The 19,143-nt window shown below is 40.3% G+C and overlaps 1 protein-coding gene across 2 annotated transcripts in view; it reads left to right on the forward strand.

The window, feature by feature from the left end:
• The window catches only part of LOC131689132 (uncharacterized), a 28,404-nt gene extending 9,487 nt beyond the window's left edge, over window positions 1-18,917 (forward strand). The window contains exons 2-5 of one of the 2 annotated variants that reach the window (XM_058973990.1): window positions 2,278-2,449; window positions 15,711-15,791; window positions 15,852-15,916; window positions 15,973-18,917. In XM_058973990.1, the coding sequence (XP_058829973.1) occupies window positions 15,711-15,791; window positions 15,852-15,916; window positions 15,973-18,730 (2,904 nt within the window). In that variant the 5' untranslated portion in view covers window positions 2,278-2,449 and the 3' untranslated portion in view covers window positions 18,731-18,917. The remainder of the gene's footprint in view (window positions 1-2,277; window positions 2,450-15,710; window positions 15,792-15,851; window positions 15,917-15,972) is intronic. The other variant, XM_058973991.1, reaches the window with a different exon arrangement.
• The last annotated feature ends 226 nt before the right edge of the window (window positions 18,918-19,143 follow it).

Here is a 19,143-nt window from a genome sequence, read left to right on the forward strand (position 1 = left end):
AAATATGGCAAAATCCAAAAAAAAAGTTCGTAATTTTCGTTAATTTAATTCCACTATGTTTTTATAGTTAGATGCACTTGCACTTCACTATTTAACAGATACCGGTATTTCGATTACTACTTGTAATCTTCTTCAGTATTTGTATCAGTCTATAGGAAATTACGGGATTGTAAAGCCGTTTTATCTAGGGAAACGGGTAGGCTGTGGTCGGTGGGTACCTAGGTGCATGAAGCTGACCGTTTTTTGCATGTAGGTAAAATTTCGAAGAACCATGAATATCCGTTACCTCGGTCTAGATTTAATAAGAAAGGAAACGAATGTTTGAAAATTTCCAGGCTTTCAGCTTCGTCTAATTTCCAAGGATTAGAGACTTGACGCTGAATTTTAATATCTTCTATAGTTAAGTTATGTTTTTCTGAAAAAGCGTGCTGTCTTGGATTTGAAGTGGAATGATAAATCTTTAGCAGATTCTCTAGAAGCTTTTGCTATTTCCGCAATATGCTCTTTGAATCGAATTTCTAATGTTCTCCTGGTTTGTCCAATATAAACTTTATCACAATGTGAACATGATATTTTCTATATCCCCGATTTGCTCAGTGTTTCTATCGGATCCTTTGTGGATCCTAGTATTGATTTTAGCTGGCAATTTTTACTACTGAAAACTAGATCTACACCAAACTTTTTTAATTTTTTCCTAAGTAGATAAGCCGTAGGTATTCTGGTTGAAATCTACTGCTATCCTTTTTAAATTTTCAGTTGTTGGAGTTAAGGTTGTGGCGTTTTGCTTATGAAGTATTCTAGATTTTTTTTATTAATTATTGATTGGATGGTTTGCTCTGGATACCCGTTGAGCTTACCTGTTTCGAAAATGAATTCAGTTTCTTTAGTTTTTGCTTCTTCCCCTAATGGTAGAGTAATCATTCTATGGACCATGTGGTGAAAAGCGGCCATTTTATTCTGATATGAATGGTTTGAAGTATTTGGTATAATTCTCTCAGTATTTGTAGGTTTCCTATATATTTCGAAAGTCAAGGAACTCCCTCTCTTTTTACAAGCACATCCAAGAAGGGCAAATTGTTATCTTTCTCTTCTTCATGTGTAAAATTGATATTCTTTTTGTAAATTTTGGATGTTGTTAATGGTTTCCATTCATTCCGGTATTACTGGAAATGAATGAGCGAACGAATTGGCTAGAGCGGGTGCTGCAACTAACATCGTTGGTCCAAAACCAGCTCTACAGCGGTTGATAAGTTTGATAAAGCACAAGATTTGCTCTTGGGCTGCATCCAAACATGCCAACCATTGGCGTAGCTTTCAAACTTGCCGTCAAACTAAAAGATTTCTGCCGGATGTGAGTCCTCAAAATGCCAAAGAATTTGTTGAATTTTTCCAAGCACAATTGTAATATTCTAGCCACGGTACTGACTGGACATTGCAAAATCGATTATCACATCGCCACTATTCAGCGTGCTGAGTATTATTCGGGTGATCTTTGTGAATCCGATTACGGAACTATATATTATTTGATATGTAACTGCCCTATAGTATCCAAACCGAATCTCAAAGGATATGCTATTGCGCCCAATCCAGTGCGGTAAAGAGCTATAGATTTTGCTGGGAAGTTCTGAGAACCAAGTAGATTACAGATGAAATACAGCAGTATTTTTGCAGTATCGACGATCGATCTTTGGAATTTCTGGCGAGAAAGTTTGAAAAACTGAACCATGGCTTCCAAAAAGTTACAGGGAAAATTTATAAAGCTAAATCGGTTTAAGCCAAATTTTAATGATAATATCTCTACGGGGGTGTTGTCGTTCTATCTCAATATCTCCTTGGGGTGTTGATGTATCCGCTCATCGAGAGTCCCAAGGGACGAGTGAAGAATATTTCCGTATTGTTTGTGTTCTCTGTGTCGTTATCTTCTGTATCTCAAACCTTACCACATCCCAAATCCTTCCAATCAGGAAAATGATGAAAAGACAAATCAAAACAAAGCTCAAATCTTCAATCAACATGGGTAAACAAACTTTTATTAGTCATAGTTTAATATTATTTCCAGAATACTTTGCTTCCTATATGGTAATATGAAGAGTTCATTGTGTTTTCAAAACAGAGCTCAGATTTCTATACAAAACTACTATTCTGTAGTTTATTCTTAATTTATTCAATAAAGAATTAGCTGCAGAAAACCCTTTATTAAGCACTCCACCCAATCACTCTTCATCATCGTGTAGATCTAAAATGACATTGACCGGTTGCTTCCTGCTCTATCAACAGATTCTTCCTGTGTCATCAATCTAACCTACATTCGAAGAGGAGAAACAATTACAGCTTTCGACGCCAGCTTACGTAAGCTCAACCGGAGACGCCTTCTCGCCATAATCGTTGTGTCCGATGCCGTAGCAAAACACACTGCTTTCATGGTTGAAGTTCCATCGAGCACAAAAAGGTGGGTTTTTCGATATCAAGTTACTTCTTGAAATGGACCAGGTAGTATAATGGTTAAATTGGACTAGTTTTGATATTTCAGTAAATGATTTCGCCCGGCTTTTAGCTGTTTGATCTAGAAAATACTGATGATCGGTGTTTGCGATGCAAAAATGAGAGCGACAATTAGGATCATGTCAAATTGTTTTACAAACAGTTGGAACCAATAAACAACTCCTAGCCATCGAATAATATAGTCCCATGTTTTGATATACATATGTTTGTATTTCATTAGCACATGTTCCACCGCTTATTGCGGGCCGGAGCAAGTGATAATTTCTCGATCACGAGTCTTAATATATTGTCCAGATGAGCTTGTCTGGTCGAGCTATGGGTGAGGTTTAGATTTATTGTTTCGTAGTTTTAGCACTATCATACTATGAGAAAGGGCAAATTCAACACTTTTAATTATTTGAAAGCGATGTTATAAATCGGGCTTTATTGTAGGGTTGAGGCATGGTGTATCATCGTCTCAAGAGTTCTCAATATGTTCAAAAAAGATTTAGTTTGTGCATATATTCAAAATACATACATCCTAGTTTAAGATGGTTTTGTCGTTTAGTCAACAAATAGGTTATGTATTGAATCTCCACAATATCAAATCTATAACTGTACAATGGCAGAAGTTGCTGCAAACAAATGAGCTGTCAAGATTTCTGAAAACGTCGTTCTACAGTATTCAACACCTACTCAAATAATTGCTGCGACGGCGCTTACGGAGTAACTCGCACTTTATTAAGAGAAGAACAATCGGTAAATTGCGTTGGAAGTAAAGTAGTCGTAATATAACGTGCAGTTGGTAAACCAAATCTGCGAACATATGAGTAACGCGAAGCAAGTTTCCCTATACGGAATGTTTCTTTGCTGGAATATTGTTTGAATTAATCAGTACCAGTGGTGATGTGCAAAATCAATAATCTTTTTTCGGCGCAATACTAGGTAACCCGACACGCATATATCTCCTGTTGATTTTTTCTTAAATCAATATTTCTATTTATAACATAAAGAAGACGAACATAACGCAAATAAAAACCAAATTCACCCTAAACAGCTGTGTTGTAGTACATAGTCGAAAAATATAGTAACAAATCATTACAAAGACAAAAGAATAAACAATAAATGTTCATATGGTTCTACACAGAAAAAAATGTTGGTAAAAATAAAAGTTTTTCACTCCTAACAAAAATAACCAACGCATACTCTTAGTTTGAAAATAAAACTTTTATTTTGATTACTATTCTTCATTAGCTGAAAAGGAAAACTTTCATTTTGATTATTTTGCTTGACTCATTTAAAAGTTTTACTTTCAACCTAATAGTAGGCGTTGGTTGTTTTTTGCTAAGAGCGGAACACTCTTACCTTTACCAATATTTTTTTTCTGTGTGTACGCGTTTTATAATAGCTAAATTACAATGTTACATAAATAAGAGTATTTCCGGTGTTTTCCGGTTTTCTCTTATACATAGACTCCATCAGAAGACCACGCTACGGCCCTGTCAGTCCCAAATGTCAAATTTACCACAATAAATGGTATTGTTTTCAATGGTAACATGGTTAAAAAAATAATTAACGAACGTGTTTGAATAGGGGAGACTGAGGAGACTTGATCCCCGGGGAGACTTGATTCCATCATTGTAACTCAAAGGCGGATCAGAATGCATTAATCGAATATACTAGAAAGTTGTGCAGGTTTATCTAAACATATGTTTCTTTAACAGAAAAAAAATAAATTGGACATGTGTTACTGAATTTTTACCGATTCAAAGAAAAAAATCTCGGAAGAACTGAAGAAGATTTATTTTCTAAATTTTCAAACTTTTATACAATTGATAAAGTAACCCACTACATACTATATTTTTGCATACAGAATTACTGGAGAATGTCAATTATATGAATACGTTATGATTGAGCTGATTTTTTTGTTCAGCTACACTTGTGCCTAAATTTGCTGAAATAGATGCTATGGGTTCACTTGATCCCTTCAAATTTGTGGAGATTTGATCCCCTTCGCCACGCTTCATACACACCACTGAAAATAACCAAATTCACACCAGAACAATTGAAGTCATTGTTGCCATAAAATAACAAAAAATACTGTCAAAAATGAACGCTTCATCGTACAGAAACATAACTGTAATTGTTTACTACAGTATACGTAGCAACCATGCATCCCACATTTGACGTTCCTCAACCATAATAACGACATTGCACAGAGATTTGGGGAATTCGTTAAAAAATCTTGTGCGAGATGCGTAATATGTAGTAACAAAAATAGTAATATGTAATCACAACAATTTAATCAATACCACAATACATTTATAACATTGAATGGGGTTAGGTACCTATTTTTGTCCTATTAGGGAGAATACCACATTATTTCATTATTAATTTTATTATTTCAGCTTCTTTGCTTTGTTATTAGGAGCCATTTTTTATTTCGATTATAGAGGTTTTAGCCTTAAGGTCATTCGCCTCTTATTAAGAGCCAATATAATAACAAAATTGTCTTGAGAATGGTGAATATCTTCTGTTTGAGCGCAGCAAAAACTCTAATCGAGTACCCCAATTATCGCAACACCATTTGAGCCAATGCGTTGAGCAAAGATGGCAGAAGCTGCTCTAACCAAAGGCTTCAGATGGGTAGGATGATAATAGAAAAAGGGTAAAAATAGGCTTACTACCCTACATGCTCTTTTAAACACGTTTTCAAAAAATAATCAAGTGTCCCCAAATTATGGATCGAGTCTCCACTAATCAAAGAATTTTCCAGTTTTTTGTTGTTTTCCAAAAATGCTCATAGCTCATGTCCAGTATAATATTTCCATGTAATTTTTTTATGATTATCAGTCAACCCTAGAAACAATATAAAACTACAAAAAATACATAGTTTTTGTATCATTCCACGGAGTAGTATTGAAAAATAAAAAAGGGGATCAAGTCTCCTCAGTCTCCCCTATGGCTGGTTTTTTGTAGAAACACAAGTGATGATAAATGATCATCGAAAAACAATCCCATGTCGTACCGTGGGAATTGAACCCAAGCAGAATTTGTAGTTTTATAGCACACTACAAATGCATTCTAAGTTTTAAGAAGGGCTTCAAGAGTGCCATAAAACCTCGGTTGTTACTAGGGAAGTCTCCTCGGTGCCGGGTGAAGTATCGCAATATCGCATCTTTTGCACGTGGAGCATGGATATAGATCGTGTGGACTCTCCTCTCAATAGGCACACTTTTCAGAATTCGCAATGCAGGAGTCTTCTTCGTGATTCTCTGCGCAATTATCACATCGAGCCTTAATGCTACAATGATCCATTTGCTTGTATTTAGTACAACGCTACAAGCATTGCCGATCGAAGCAAACAGCCGAACAGACAGACGGTCATTGTCGAAGAATTATTGAACTAAACGCAGCGTTGCCATTATTTATTTTGGGAAATCCGCAAATGTGATATCCCCGGCTGACGTCAAAATCCGCAAAAATCCGCAAGTAATAAAATCCCCATTTTTTATTTTTTTCCACCATTAAGGGCTTTTCGAGCTTTTTTACAATTTATTATCATTATGTATGAATCACTTTTATTTTTCAATTTTCAAATGTTTGACTGGAAACTCCACACTCGCCGCCGAATTTGGGAGAAAATCCTCTTTCTCAGTGAACTAAAGAAGATGCGGAAATTTGACCGGACGCATATTTAGTTCTGCGCACCTTGTTCCAGAAATTTTCAAAAAGGAACATTTTAAAAAAACAAGAATTGGAAATATAAAAATTGCAAATTAAAAGATCGAAAAATCCTAATTAAAATCCAATAAATTCCAAAAATAAAAAAAATAAAACAATTAAAATTCAAAAATAAAAGCATCGAAAATTAAAAAAAAACTTGAACTAAAAAAAATACCAAAATGCACAAAAATTTAAGGATGTGTCAATCAAATTCAAAAGGCGGGCATAGCGTAGATGACAAATCGTTTACCTCGTTCGCAGCTCACTTGGGTTCAATTATCAATCTCGCACATAGAGTTAGAGAGATTTCTAAAGAGATTTTTCTATCCTGAAAATGGAGGCAAATTACCCAAAGGCTAAAACGTCTATAATCGAAGTAAAAACAATCTAACTCAGGAACTTATAACCGTCGTTACAAGTCACGATGATTTTTATGTGCATTATTGTATTTTTTAAAACTGTTGTGTTTCTTAATGTTACTGTTAGTAGGGTTAGTATTAGTTAGTAAATAAATAAATAAATATGAATTTTAAATAGTAGGGACAAATACACATCACAGCAATTGTAAATAACAACATCGGGCTGTAATGGGTTGAACAGTGAGCTAACAGTTGCTCACTGAGAGATAATACACCGCTGAATGAGGTGGTGATAGGTTACACCTGGGATGGAAATGGTAATGGTGGGTGGCAGTAGTAAGGAAAGGGGACCATGCAAAATCCGCCATTGGTCATTAGTACCGCGACATTCGTGTGCGTCGGAAGTGAGTGAAAAGAATTATAAGTAGTGAGATAATATTTAGCGGACATCTTGGAGATCCCAACCGTGCTGTTCATTCAGGACCTTTTTTATACCCGAATAAAACACTCACTCGAACACGTTTCGGCCTAGGCAGAGGAATCTGCTGACGTTTAACTGCCAAGGAATTAGCGTACAGGTGCCGCAGAGCCCTGTGAACCCTCGGGTATTGTGCCCTAAACGTAAAGGAGGGCCCTTCTCGGTGAATCCAATACGGTATCGTCCGTGGCCCATTGATCGAGCCAAAGAAGGAAGACGCCGTAAAGTTCCATTCCCGCCACGCCACCCATCCGCCGTTACAATCGACTGGAGCCTTTGCGACCCCCGCAAATCGGGACGCCATAGCTGTACCACCAGCACCAACAGCAAACCCAACGAACTGCGAGCATCGCCCGAATCACCAGCGAGCGCTCGCCATCAGCGAACACCACGAGCAGCCCAGCATCGGTACGTACCGCAGCAGAAAGCGAACTTGAAACCTACAATAGCCCAATAAACCACACCACACACCAACACTTTGTTTGCTCATTTTTATTTAAATAAATTTCACTTTTCCACATCCTAGAAATACAATAGTTTTGTGCACAACCTTGTTTCGCGAAGCCTCTTCGATTACCCAGTAGCAAGCCGACCTGGAGATCACAGTATCCACGGTCTCTTGATCTGTGAGCTTGTTCGGGAGTATCTGTCTCAGAAGAGATATTAAACTCACGAATTTTAAAATCAAAATGCTTCAAAACTTCAAGCTTAATTATTTAAAATTTTAGAAATTAAATGCTTTAAAAATCTAAAAACTATGAAATTAAAAAATAAGTTATTTGAAATTTCAAAAAGAAAATCATTTCAAAATTCAAAAGTTTAAAAGTTTAAAGGTATAAAAAATTGATTTAAAAAAAAAATATTAAAATCTGAGGATTCAAAAATTTTCAAGGTTAAAAGTTTGGAACCCAAAAATTTAAAAAATTGAAGATATAAAAACCTAATAAATAATTAAGATATTAAAAGTTTTTGGATGTTTAATTGTAGATTTAATTTGATATTAAAAAAAATTTTATTTAAAAAATTTAAATGCATGAAAATTTAAAAATATGATGGTTAAAAAATTTGAAAATTCAAAAATAAATATATTTCATAATTCAAGAAGTTAAACATTTAAAAATGCATAGATCCTAAAATTTGAAGATTTGTTAATTTAACATTTTATTATGTAAAAATTATATCAGAATTTGGGAATTATAAAATTTAAAAACATAAAATTTAAAGGATTATACATTAAAAACTTTAAAATTCAATGATTTTGGAGTTCCTTCTCAAAATTTAAAAATCGGAAATATAAAAATTTAAGAATCCAAGACTTTTGAAATTTAATAAATTGAAAATCAAAAAGGAAAATATTCAGAAATTCAAAACAAAAAAATTAAACATTCATAAATTTTGACTTTGAAATCTTTAAAGTTTTAAAACTTTAGCGTTTTTAAATTTGAACGCTTAAAAATTTAATAAAGCGAGCAAAGCGGGGACGAAGAAACAATCTCAGTTTATAGTATTTTTGTCGAACTTCAACACTTATATTTTTATTGAGTTCTCAATGGTTGCTGAAACTCTGAAACCATTTCGCTGAAATTCAGCAACCGAAATTTACTTTGCCGTTTCGAAATCAATTGTTTACTTTATAAAAATAATATAATGTAGGTATTGTGATTAAACATACAATTTAAAATTCAAAAATTAAGGCCAACCATTTGATTCATTCATGAAAAATCCGCAAAAAATCCGCAAATTCAGAAAATCCGCAGAAAAATCCGCCACTCTATTTTAAATTGCGGAAATTCCGCAGGATTGCGGAAAAATCCGCTACTATGGCAACGCTGACTAAACGATTTCTTGATTTAAAGCCAATCAGTCCAAAGCATCGTTTTGTGCTGTCCAGGGTGCCATTCAAAAGCTTCGCTCACTGGAGCAAGGGGTCCTTGAAACAGCCACCCCCTGCTTCATCGAATCCATGCATGACAAACACAAATCAGGTGCACCCAAAACAATTTCCCAATGCAAAAAAGGCATTACATTCTTTCGTGCATATTCCGAATTAGAATCATGCCTTCTTCGCATTGTAGACCAATCATAGTTACTGCATTACACCAACACAGCTTGATTCATGATGAAATAAATTGATTGAGAATACACGCTACCATATTATCTGCCCGCATGTAAAAGTATTAGTTGGTTTTGCTTGCTGAGTCTGCCAAAAAGGTGGTGTATTCTATACATGAATACCTCTGTGGTGTTTGTAAGAACTTCTGTCTTCATACACAGTTACGCTTTTTTGTCTGCGAATAGCTCAATTCCAACCACACTAAACGCGTGAACAGTTTACGTTCACGAGAGTGTGTGATATACGCGTTATTTTCCCATAGCGAATGGTGTTTGCAGTAAAATCATCGCTCTCTCATTTTGTGCTTCAGAGAAGAGTGGAAGAAAATGATTTGTGCTCAGATTGATTTGCGATGATCCTTGCCCAGGTCGATGATGTGCGCTGGATTCGCATGTTCGGGAAATAATACAAACTGAAATGAGTAACTGCCACTGCAGCTCAAAAGTGCAAAACCATGTCATCACTGCCCTTATAGTTTATGATACTTTAAACTTAGATACTTTTACTGCGAAATACTGATATGATATCACCTGAAAGTACTGTTAATATGAGGAATGCCAGAAATGATTGGCGGGCGGCTTCTATCCGACAAATGTTGAATTAACTTGTTAACCCAATGTTTCCATATAGGTAACTTTCTCCTGCGTATAGTGCGCTTAAATAATCATTAATCATTATTTATGAACCTATCTAGTGGCTAGAAGTCGCATATCGCTGGTAAAGTTAGGGTTTAGAGAACGCCGAAAGCTCAACATATTATCAAAACAAAATCATCACCCACACCCCACCAATTTGATGATGCTATAAATTGTTCTCTCCAATATGCAGCATGTGATCAGTAGAAAGGCGGAATGGAAACTGTTCCTTGAGCGTGTATTAGTATTTTCAGAGCGCACATGTATTCGATTGGATATGTCCTTTACATGTGTATTAGTGCGGAGTCATTTTAATACTAATACTCCGATATCGTTGAATTCACTAATACATTCCCAACTGTGGGATTGTGTAAGTTTCTGTGGTGTAATCGCCTTAATGCATTTTTGTCCCGGACCAATATCGCTTTATATGCATTATACCAGTTACAATGCAAAATTCTCATTAGAATCATGCTTATTCGCATGTAATTCATACGGTTCGCGTTTTGGGTGTAGATGGCAATAGTGAAACACAGATTTCCAACGTTTATCAATTTGAAAGTTTTTGAAAGTTTTTAATAAATTTTGTTCTAGTCTAAATGTCTGTAATCTGTGCTAATACTTTAAATGGAATTCTCAATGTTTCTTTTGCAAAAATTATCTTCGAAGAATATTGTATACGTCCCTTGTAGTGAAAATTAGCCACAGACCTTGGCACCTCCCCACGGTTGACTCGTTGTGGACGTTAGGTCCACCGCCGGGATGTAGTCACATCGAGTAGATCCCAACGATGCGGGGAGCAGAATGGCTCACAAAACGAGCATCGGGTATCGGGAGAAATTCGCCGTTGGGGAGTTCACGGTCGGAGTAGGGCGGATTCACCGCCGGGAACTATCTGAGTGTATTATGACAAAGTTAGGAGCTAATCATGAAGCGGACTTCGATACGGAGAGAACTTCCGCCGCCGGGGAGATCTCAGTCGGAGAAAGGTGAGTTCACCACCGGGAACCGCCGAGTAGATCGCTACAATCCGTATCCGAGTGTAGTGTAGGCTAAATGGCTCTAGCACGGATCTAGGTGTGTAATAAATCTATACAGTGTAATAAATGGAGAGAATGACGGAAAGCAAGAGGAATATCGTTAACTAAATAGCTCAAAGGTCGAGCCTGGGACACTGCTGAGTAAGTCTACCTGATACAGGGAGCTGCACAGAGATGCAAACACCAACGCTGGGGTTACGCTAACCTTGTCGATTTGGCCAAGATGAACGGTCCAACGACACCTGCTGAAGTGAGTGCTGACAAACTGAAGACCATCGTGGAGGGTCTCTTCCCGAAGCACAACCCAACCGCCTACACCATACTTCGATGTAGACAGCGCAAGTGTTTGTGACAAACGGGTCCTCAACGGCGAGCTCCTTATGGTGGCAAAAGTGCTGAAAGCGAAGAAATCTCTCGGTCTGGACGGTATCCCTATAGTGATACCGAAGACTGCGATCCTGGTTTTTCCGGACAGGCTCAGGACAGTACTACAGAAATCCATGGTCGAAGGCTACCTACAAGATAGATGGAAGCTCTAGAAGCTGTAGTTGCTGCGAGATCCAGAGAAACCACCACGTATCAACCTATGCTGGATACTCTCGGTTAGCTTCTGGAAAGGGACATCTTCGATAGGCTGGCAAACTACGCTGAAAGGGAGAACGGACTATCGCAGTTTGGATTTCGGATAGGGTTTTCAATGGTGGATGTAATCTGCATAGTCGTCGTCATTGAGGAGAAAGTAACGAAAATAAAAGAGATAGGCTAACGCGCCGTAGTTACGATCGACGTGAAAAACGCGTTCAACAGCGCCTGCTAAGTGGCTATCGCCGTAACGTTGCATAGAATGTGGATTCCAGACTACCTGTGCAAGGTTCTGGAAAGTTACTTCTAAAACCTAGTTGTAGTCTACAAGGCGCACATGAAGCAGAGGCTGATTGTGGTCACGACGGAAGCACCTCGAGGCTGCATACTCGTCTCAGCTCTGTGTAATATGAAGTACAACGGAATGTTAACACTGGTACTGACCAGGGGAGTTGAGATCGTCGGTTTTGCAGATGACGTCGTCCTGACGATAACCGGTGAGACTCTGGACGAAGTGAAGATGTTGACGGCAGAGATGACAGGCATCGTTGAAATCTACATGGCTGATGTCAAGTTGCAGCTGGCTTACCACAAACTGGTGCATCTAAAGACGTGTCCTGGTGGGAGTCTCATCCCCAATACTAGGGTATGGCATTCCAGACTAGGTAGCTGCGCTAAACTCAAAGCAGGACCGGACAAATCAGTCGAGCTTGTTTCGCCTAATGGCTGAACGTGTCGCAAGCGCGCATAGAGCAATACCGTCGGAGGCGGTATGCGTCGATACTGGCACCCATATGCATCATTCTGAATGAGGATGTAGCATGCTACCAGCGGAGGAATACACGAAATTTACAGGAACTGGACAGAGCGGACTCGTTGGCTAAGTGGTAGCAAGGGTGGGACAATGTGGAGAGGAAGTTAAACCCACCAACTCATCCCAAATGTCTCGGTTTGGGTGCATAGGAAGCATGAAGAGGTGAACTTCCATATGACGCAGTTTTTGTCCAGGCATGGCTGCTTTCGGAAGTACCAGCATCGGTTTGGACATGCTTCGTCACCCCTTTGCCGGAGTGTTTAAATGTACAAGAGATACGGTCTTCGAGTACACTAGGTACGAAGAGGTTCGAAGGGGGTATGTCCGGCGTGACAGCCAACAACACACCTGGGACGCTGTCAACAGATCAATGGCGCGGAATCTCTCCCAGCTACAGAGGGAGTGGCGAAGGGATCAACAAAGTGGCACCGCCGTCTAGAAAACCGCTCTGAAACAACAAATCGGTCTCGGGAGAAATTACGTCACCGAGGATCTCTCCGTCGGAGTAGACTAGACACACTGCCGGGACCAATTGAGTAGCACGCTACATAGCACTGGGTTCAGCTCGTCGGGGCGTCACCGAGTCGGACGCCAGTTTTCGCCGGATTCGCCGGACTGAGATCGGCAGGTTGGCCAGTGAAAGAGGCTGAAAGCAGCAGAAGAATCGGTTTCGGGAGAACTTCCATCACCGGGGAACTCTCCATCGGTGTAATCTAAGTTCATCGCCGGGAACTAGATGAGTGGTGTGAAACGAAGTACTGATTCGGATCGTCGAGGCCATCGTACCAGACGTCACGCCCCACTCGAAATCGTCGGACTTGTATTCTACTGGTTTGCCGCAGAAGAGGGGATAGCCAGAATAACAGCAAACATCGTGCTACAAGGACGAATGCGCTGGAGTAATAGCAAGGCCCCGGTGAATATTGCCAATATTGTATTGCCTTCCGGACACTGTATCTATTGAAGCAAGTACAGCGATCCAGCGGCATTAGCTAGAGACAAGCACAAATCATGTACATGATCACAGTTCAATAACGAGCGAGAAGGAAATCGATGAACTAGCAGGGACATCTAGGGACTGAGAGTTGTAAGTGCATGAACACAGCCATTTCCCAAAGTCGTGGCATCCTGTGGTCCCGGAGGGTTCGAGGCATGGAGAAAAGTGGTAGCTCAAGTAAACCACTTAAGATTTTTATTGGGACCACGTTGCAAAAGTGTATCGACGATAGTAACTTCCCCGACATCTGGAAGCGGCAAAAGCTGGTGTTGTTGCCGAAGCCACGCAAGCCCCCAGGAGATCCTTCAGTATACAGGCCGACATAATTTCTTGATACAGTCGACAAGGTGCTTGAAAGAGAAATCTTTAACAGGCTTACAACACACACGGAGGGAGAGAATGCCCTGTCCAATATGCAGTTCGACTTGCGGAAAGGTAGATACACTGTGGACGCCATACGAACCTATGGAGGCTGCGTAGATGCAAGAGAGAAGAGGAAAACGTTACTACGGAGTAGTTACGCTGGGCATAAAAACGCCTTCAACAGCGGGTTCGCAGGAATGACCTCGGCACCTAACCGAGCAGCATCAAGACAATGGTTCCGAGAGAACTTCATTGTCGGATGGATCGGGAAGTACCACCGGCAAGTGGGAACCAGTGAACCGGAAGCCACTCTCCACCAAGAATCGCAGGACTGACCTCGGCATTTCCCCGGGTGTTCCACTACCGGGAAAATCTTCGTCGGTGTGGGAAAGATCAACTGTCGGGGACTATTCCGAGTAGCCTGTAGCGAATCGCCGGCTTGAATCGTCGGGGCACCATTGAATCCACCCGGAATCGCTGGAATGATCTCGACACTCTGCTGAACTGCATCGAAGCAAGAATAACGCGTCCGTCAACGGTTTCGGGAGACATTCTTTCATTAGAGAACTCTCTTCCCGAGGTTGGCTAGCTCCACCGTCGGGGACTACGCGGAGTAGCACAGAACGCGACAAACCACCAATATAGGGTCGTCGGGGCACCAGTGAACCAGAACCCTCCAACGGGAATGGCTGGATCGACCGCGACATCCAACTGGCAGAGAGGAGCGCATGTACAATATCATGCCGTGTAGGACCGATGTGGCGGTGATGATTTCAGCGAACTATCACGACCAGTTAGACCTGGAATCAAGCAGAGTGCGTGTTTTGGAAACACTCTGCTGGCATTCGTCATAATTTGGGATGTTCTGCACCTTGTACGTTTTCAATCCGGATCGTTTCTTGGTCTTCTGGACAAAGGATTGCGAAGCATCAAGTTTTTTGGCTTTCCCTCTCTCTCTCTCTCTCTCTCTCTCTCTCTCTCTCTCTCTCTCTCTCTCTCTCTTTCTCGTGTTTTGTTGGCGTTGATCTCGGTTTTTGTTCGGCTCAGCTGTAATTAACTGCCATCCGTTCCTGGAACCTTTAGATGATTTTTGAGACGAGAATAAAATTCTTTCGCAAAAGTTTTGCAGGTTTTCTTTCATCTCGACTGGTATTTCAGTGCAATAAAAATTGGACTAAACCGTTTTGCGCGTTAAGGGCACAAGACCTAATTTTAATTAAGTTTTGTTTTTTTTTGTGTTTCGAATTCATCTCGTCAGTAACTAGCACCATCTGGGTGTCTAGTTAGACGATGTATCTAAACTAGTACCCAAATTAGCACTAGTTAGACACAAAAAATTCCAAACAGTTCACACGACATATGTGAACGCCTAAAGCCACATGTCCCGAGTGATTTTTCAGTGACAACTGCGCAACTGAGCAGATGCAAACACCCTAAAGAGAAACTGGGCAAATTTTGGTTAATTTCGGTCTACTATGAAAAAAGTTACGCAAGTTTAACCTCCCGGAAGTTGCGCTAGTGCACTGAGTGCACGCTGCTCTGAAAATTAAGCGAAATCGTCTTAGAGCAGCTGCGGCTGCTCGTTCAGTGAGCCATTTGCGCGACTTCTGGAGGGTTAAGTGTCACAATAATGAGTGTCTCATTTTTTATTAAGCCGTATATATTGTTTATTTTCGCGTTTGTATCGATTTGATTTGGTGCAGGATTCCATTTCTTCGATTAATCGCAAATAATCCAAAAGCACCAGGCACACTCGCTGTGGAGGAAAAGTCTACTCTGTTCGACGGCCAATATTTCAAGAGTGAAGCATGCAGGACATCGGCAGCCAAATAATAACACATAAAGAACTCGATTTTTGTGGATTCAGTCTCCCAAATAGCAGCAGCAGATAAGCAACAGCAACAGTGCAATATGATTGTTTTTTTTTTACGAAATTCGAAATACTTGGTAGATGCATCTTGGCCACTTTGAACGACCCTTTGCAAAAATGAATCTGAACCAAAGTAGTGCAAAACTTATTTAAACTTTTTATATATATCGCCAAATTAAAATTAAATTAAAAATATTGATACGAAAGGTCTTTCTTTCTTAACTTAACTATCACGTTCTATTGTATTTACAGATGGGAAACTCGTTATGTAAGGAACCCAATGTGAACAGCTCACTACGACCAGGGAGAATGTTCAACAATTTTGGAAATGTGGTAAAGTAGTGCAAATTCAAGCATAATTCCATCTTCATGTAATGATTATATTGTTCTTAGGTGTGTCCCAATGGGCTAGGGAAAAGCAAAACTTGCATCAATAAAACCTATTTGGGGAGACATGTGTAAGTATAAAAACAATTTTGAAATTAGCACAAATTTAAAGTTACTTTTCTTACAGACTGGAGACTACTCCGAAATCCAGTACGCTAGACAGTTGGCGTAGTGCCACATTGACCGTACCGAATGCTGGCGATACCGTCATTGATAGACCTCCAGTGGCACCACCTCGCAAGAAGCGCTCCACGCTGGAACGTGGAACATCGCCGCAAATGTTAAAGGTTAAAAATGGTTTCAAGGACGTCTTTGGGCCGGATAGTCGCCGTGCATCGCATGATATTCAAACCACAACATTGCAGGATGGAACGGCGCAGGACACCGTTGATGTTGGGCTGCAGGGAAGAGCGCAGTCATGTTACGAAATCGATGCAAAGGTAGACGCTTTCAGTGATTTTTCTGTAATTCCAACAAAAACTGAACTGGAAAAGCCCAAAGCACCCATGCAGAACCACATATCGGGGAAAGCGGCTACGGTTGGAAACAGGAAGTCGGATAGATTCTTCGGTGAGAATCTATCGGATTCCTTGTCGATTGTACCGGTAGTACCGGTTGTAACCGAAAGGCGAAAGAGTGCCAAGAAGGGTATGGAAGATCTGGATAAAATCGATCAGTTTATTGAGAAGAATGTCTTAAAACCTATATTAAAAGAACCGACACGGAATGATACTTCGACGGCTGAGATCAAGAGTCCAGTCCAGATCGAAACCCATAAGCTGAAGTTGGCTGAAGAGGAAAAGTCAAACATCGAAGACAGTAAGAATGATTTGAACGAAGAGAAGGAAAAGCAACTGATCAAGTATATCGACGATGCGGTTGGGAAAGAAACAAATTTGGGCAAGAAAGCTGAGTTTTTAATGGCTATGCTTGAAGATTATCCAGAGGACCAGTATCTGGGAATGGTTCCAGTAGAAGAACCAGTGATTGTACCACGAAAACGCAAGAGTCGACATATTTGCGATGACACCGACCATATGCACAACATGCTACACAAGCACGAAGAGTGTGAATCTTCCAAAAACCTAATTACTACTGAAGCATCCATTGAAACACCTCCACGTAAACCTAATCGTGACTTTGGGAAGTACCTGGCATCACTAAACGGCTACAGCGATTCTGACGAATCTAGTACAGCGAGACCAATCCGCAAACAGCGACCGCCGTCACGTCGAAGTTTATCGACGCCTCCCTTACCACCAAAATTACCGAAAAGTATGTCGGAGACTCAACTTCGTACAAATTCTAACGGTGCATCGGTCGATGCTTCTCGGAAAACAGAAAACTCAGACGACGCGAAAGCCCACAGCCCTCGAACCCTGAAACGAATTATTTCCATGCCGTCAACAACTAATCTGATAAGAGCGGATTCACGCAGCACGACTCCTCAGCCTTCATTGCAGAAGAGCAACAGCTCCAGTTCAATACTAATGAAGGATTTGCAAAAGGCACAAATGTCTATGGGTCGCTTCATTCCTGAAGATCACCACTATAACGCAGCAGACGAACTGGTCAAACCGAAATCTCGACTAATACATCGAAAAATATCCGTCCGATCCATTGATAGCACTCCTAGTACGCCAACGCCTACCCAGGAAAAGGTTCCACCTAAATTCACGATCGGTAGCAGAGAAGTCGTGCGATCACCTCCAACTCCACCTAGCATGACGCCGCCGAAGGTCCCCAAACGAAGAAAATCATCTGCTAATGACTCGAAGCACAATCCACTGCTAGAACCAGTTACGCGAAAGCGACCGCTTCCCAAGGAGATCCTCGGGTACGATTTGGGAACATTCATGGATTCATCCCAAGTGCTCCACCACCACGACATAACCAATGTGATTGAAATGGTGTTCAAGGCAAGCGCCGGTAACGAAAACATTATCAAGGAGTTCCAAGTTTACTTGGATGATCAGATTAACACGGAAATCAACGATCCCAACTCGAAAAATCCTAACTGTGCCAAATTGTTGAGGATTCTCAATGGACAAGGTAATGAAGAAGATGAAGATAAGCTGGAGGATGTGAAAATCGATCTAGTATACTCAGATGATTCAAACAAATCGTCGGATATTGACGACTGCTTTGATCAGGAATTCGAGAGAATAGAGAAAACAGAAATCGATGATAAGTTAACACAGATAGTTGCGACGAAAAGTCCGTTACAATCGAGACGAACTGGTAGTGTTGACGAGGTCAGCGGTTGGTTTGATACAGAAGCCGAAATCGGATCAGTGGTAGAAAGATCGGATAAGTTAGGAAACATGGTTAATGTGAAAAGTCACGGTCCAAGGCTTGGTAGGCGTGAGAGCATCGAAGATGTTGATGATTGGTTCAAGTTACACACTGAACTGTTTCCGGCCAAGGAAACACTGATAGGAGTTCGTGGGCAGCGCAGAGGATCCGATGGTTTTCTAACGTACGACACCACAAGGCATTACCCATTCGGGGAGGCGAAGCACAGGTGTGATTCGGTTTCAGCAGAAATGTTCGAAGACATTACCAAGCTGCACGATCTGGGTGTGGATAAGGAAAAACTGAATTCGCCGGTATCGTTGCTGAAGAACCAGCGCTTGCAGGAACGGCGCGGCTCAGATGGGCTGGTCTTTTACGATACTAGCTGTAAGTTCCCATTTGGAGAACCGAACACGGATCTTCCCCGGGCTTTGGAGGAACAGAGTAAAAAGATGGATACTAACAACGAAACGAAACATGTGACAACGAATACAAAAGGTGACGATGATATTCAGAAGTACAAAAGGGATAGCGGCGAATCGGAGCATTCCACGTTATTGAAGTTTTTGTCCAAGGAGAAGTTAAAATAGAACCGGAGCAAAACAAAATTTTAACTATTGTTTCTAAGCGAGTCAGTATTATCAAAACCTAAATTGTAAAGGCATTAATTATTGTCAGGATGTTACGAAAGTTACCGAATATTTTATGTAGATAACTAGAGAGCATATAGCCGCGAGGTATTCTTGCCACGAAATAAAGTAAACATAATCTAGAAAAGTTTGTATAACTCTCTATATCTTGTATGTAGTGTCACCTTAGTACAGTAATGTGATTGCAGGTTTGTCTTTCGAAGAATTACAACGCTGGAGATGTAAAATAATCCTTTTTATTGATTTGAGTTGCCACCCCTCCGGGTTTGGCCGGGAGACTCTGGTTTTTGGAGACGATCTCCGGGTCTCCGGGTTTTTAATAAATTTTTCCGGGTTTTTTTTCTTGCGTCTTG

The sequence above is a fragment of the Topomyia yanbarensis genome, chromosome 3 (assembly GCF_030247195.1).
Source record: "Topomyia yanbarensis strain Yona2022 chromosome 3, ASM3024719v1, whole genome shotgun sequence".
NCBI lineage: Eukaryota > Metazoa > Arthropoda > Insecta > Diptera > Culicidae > Topomyia > Topomyia yanbarensis.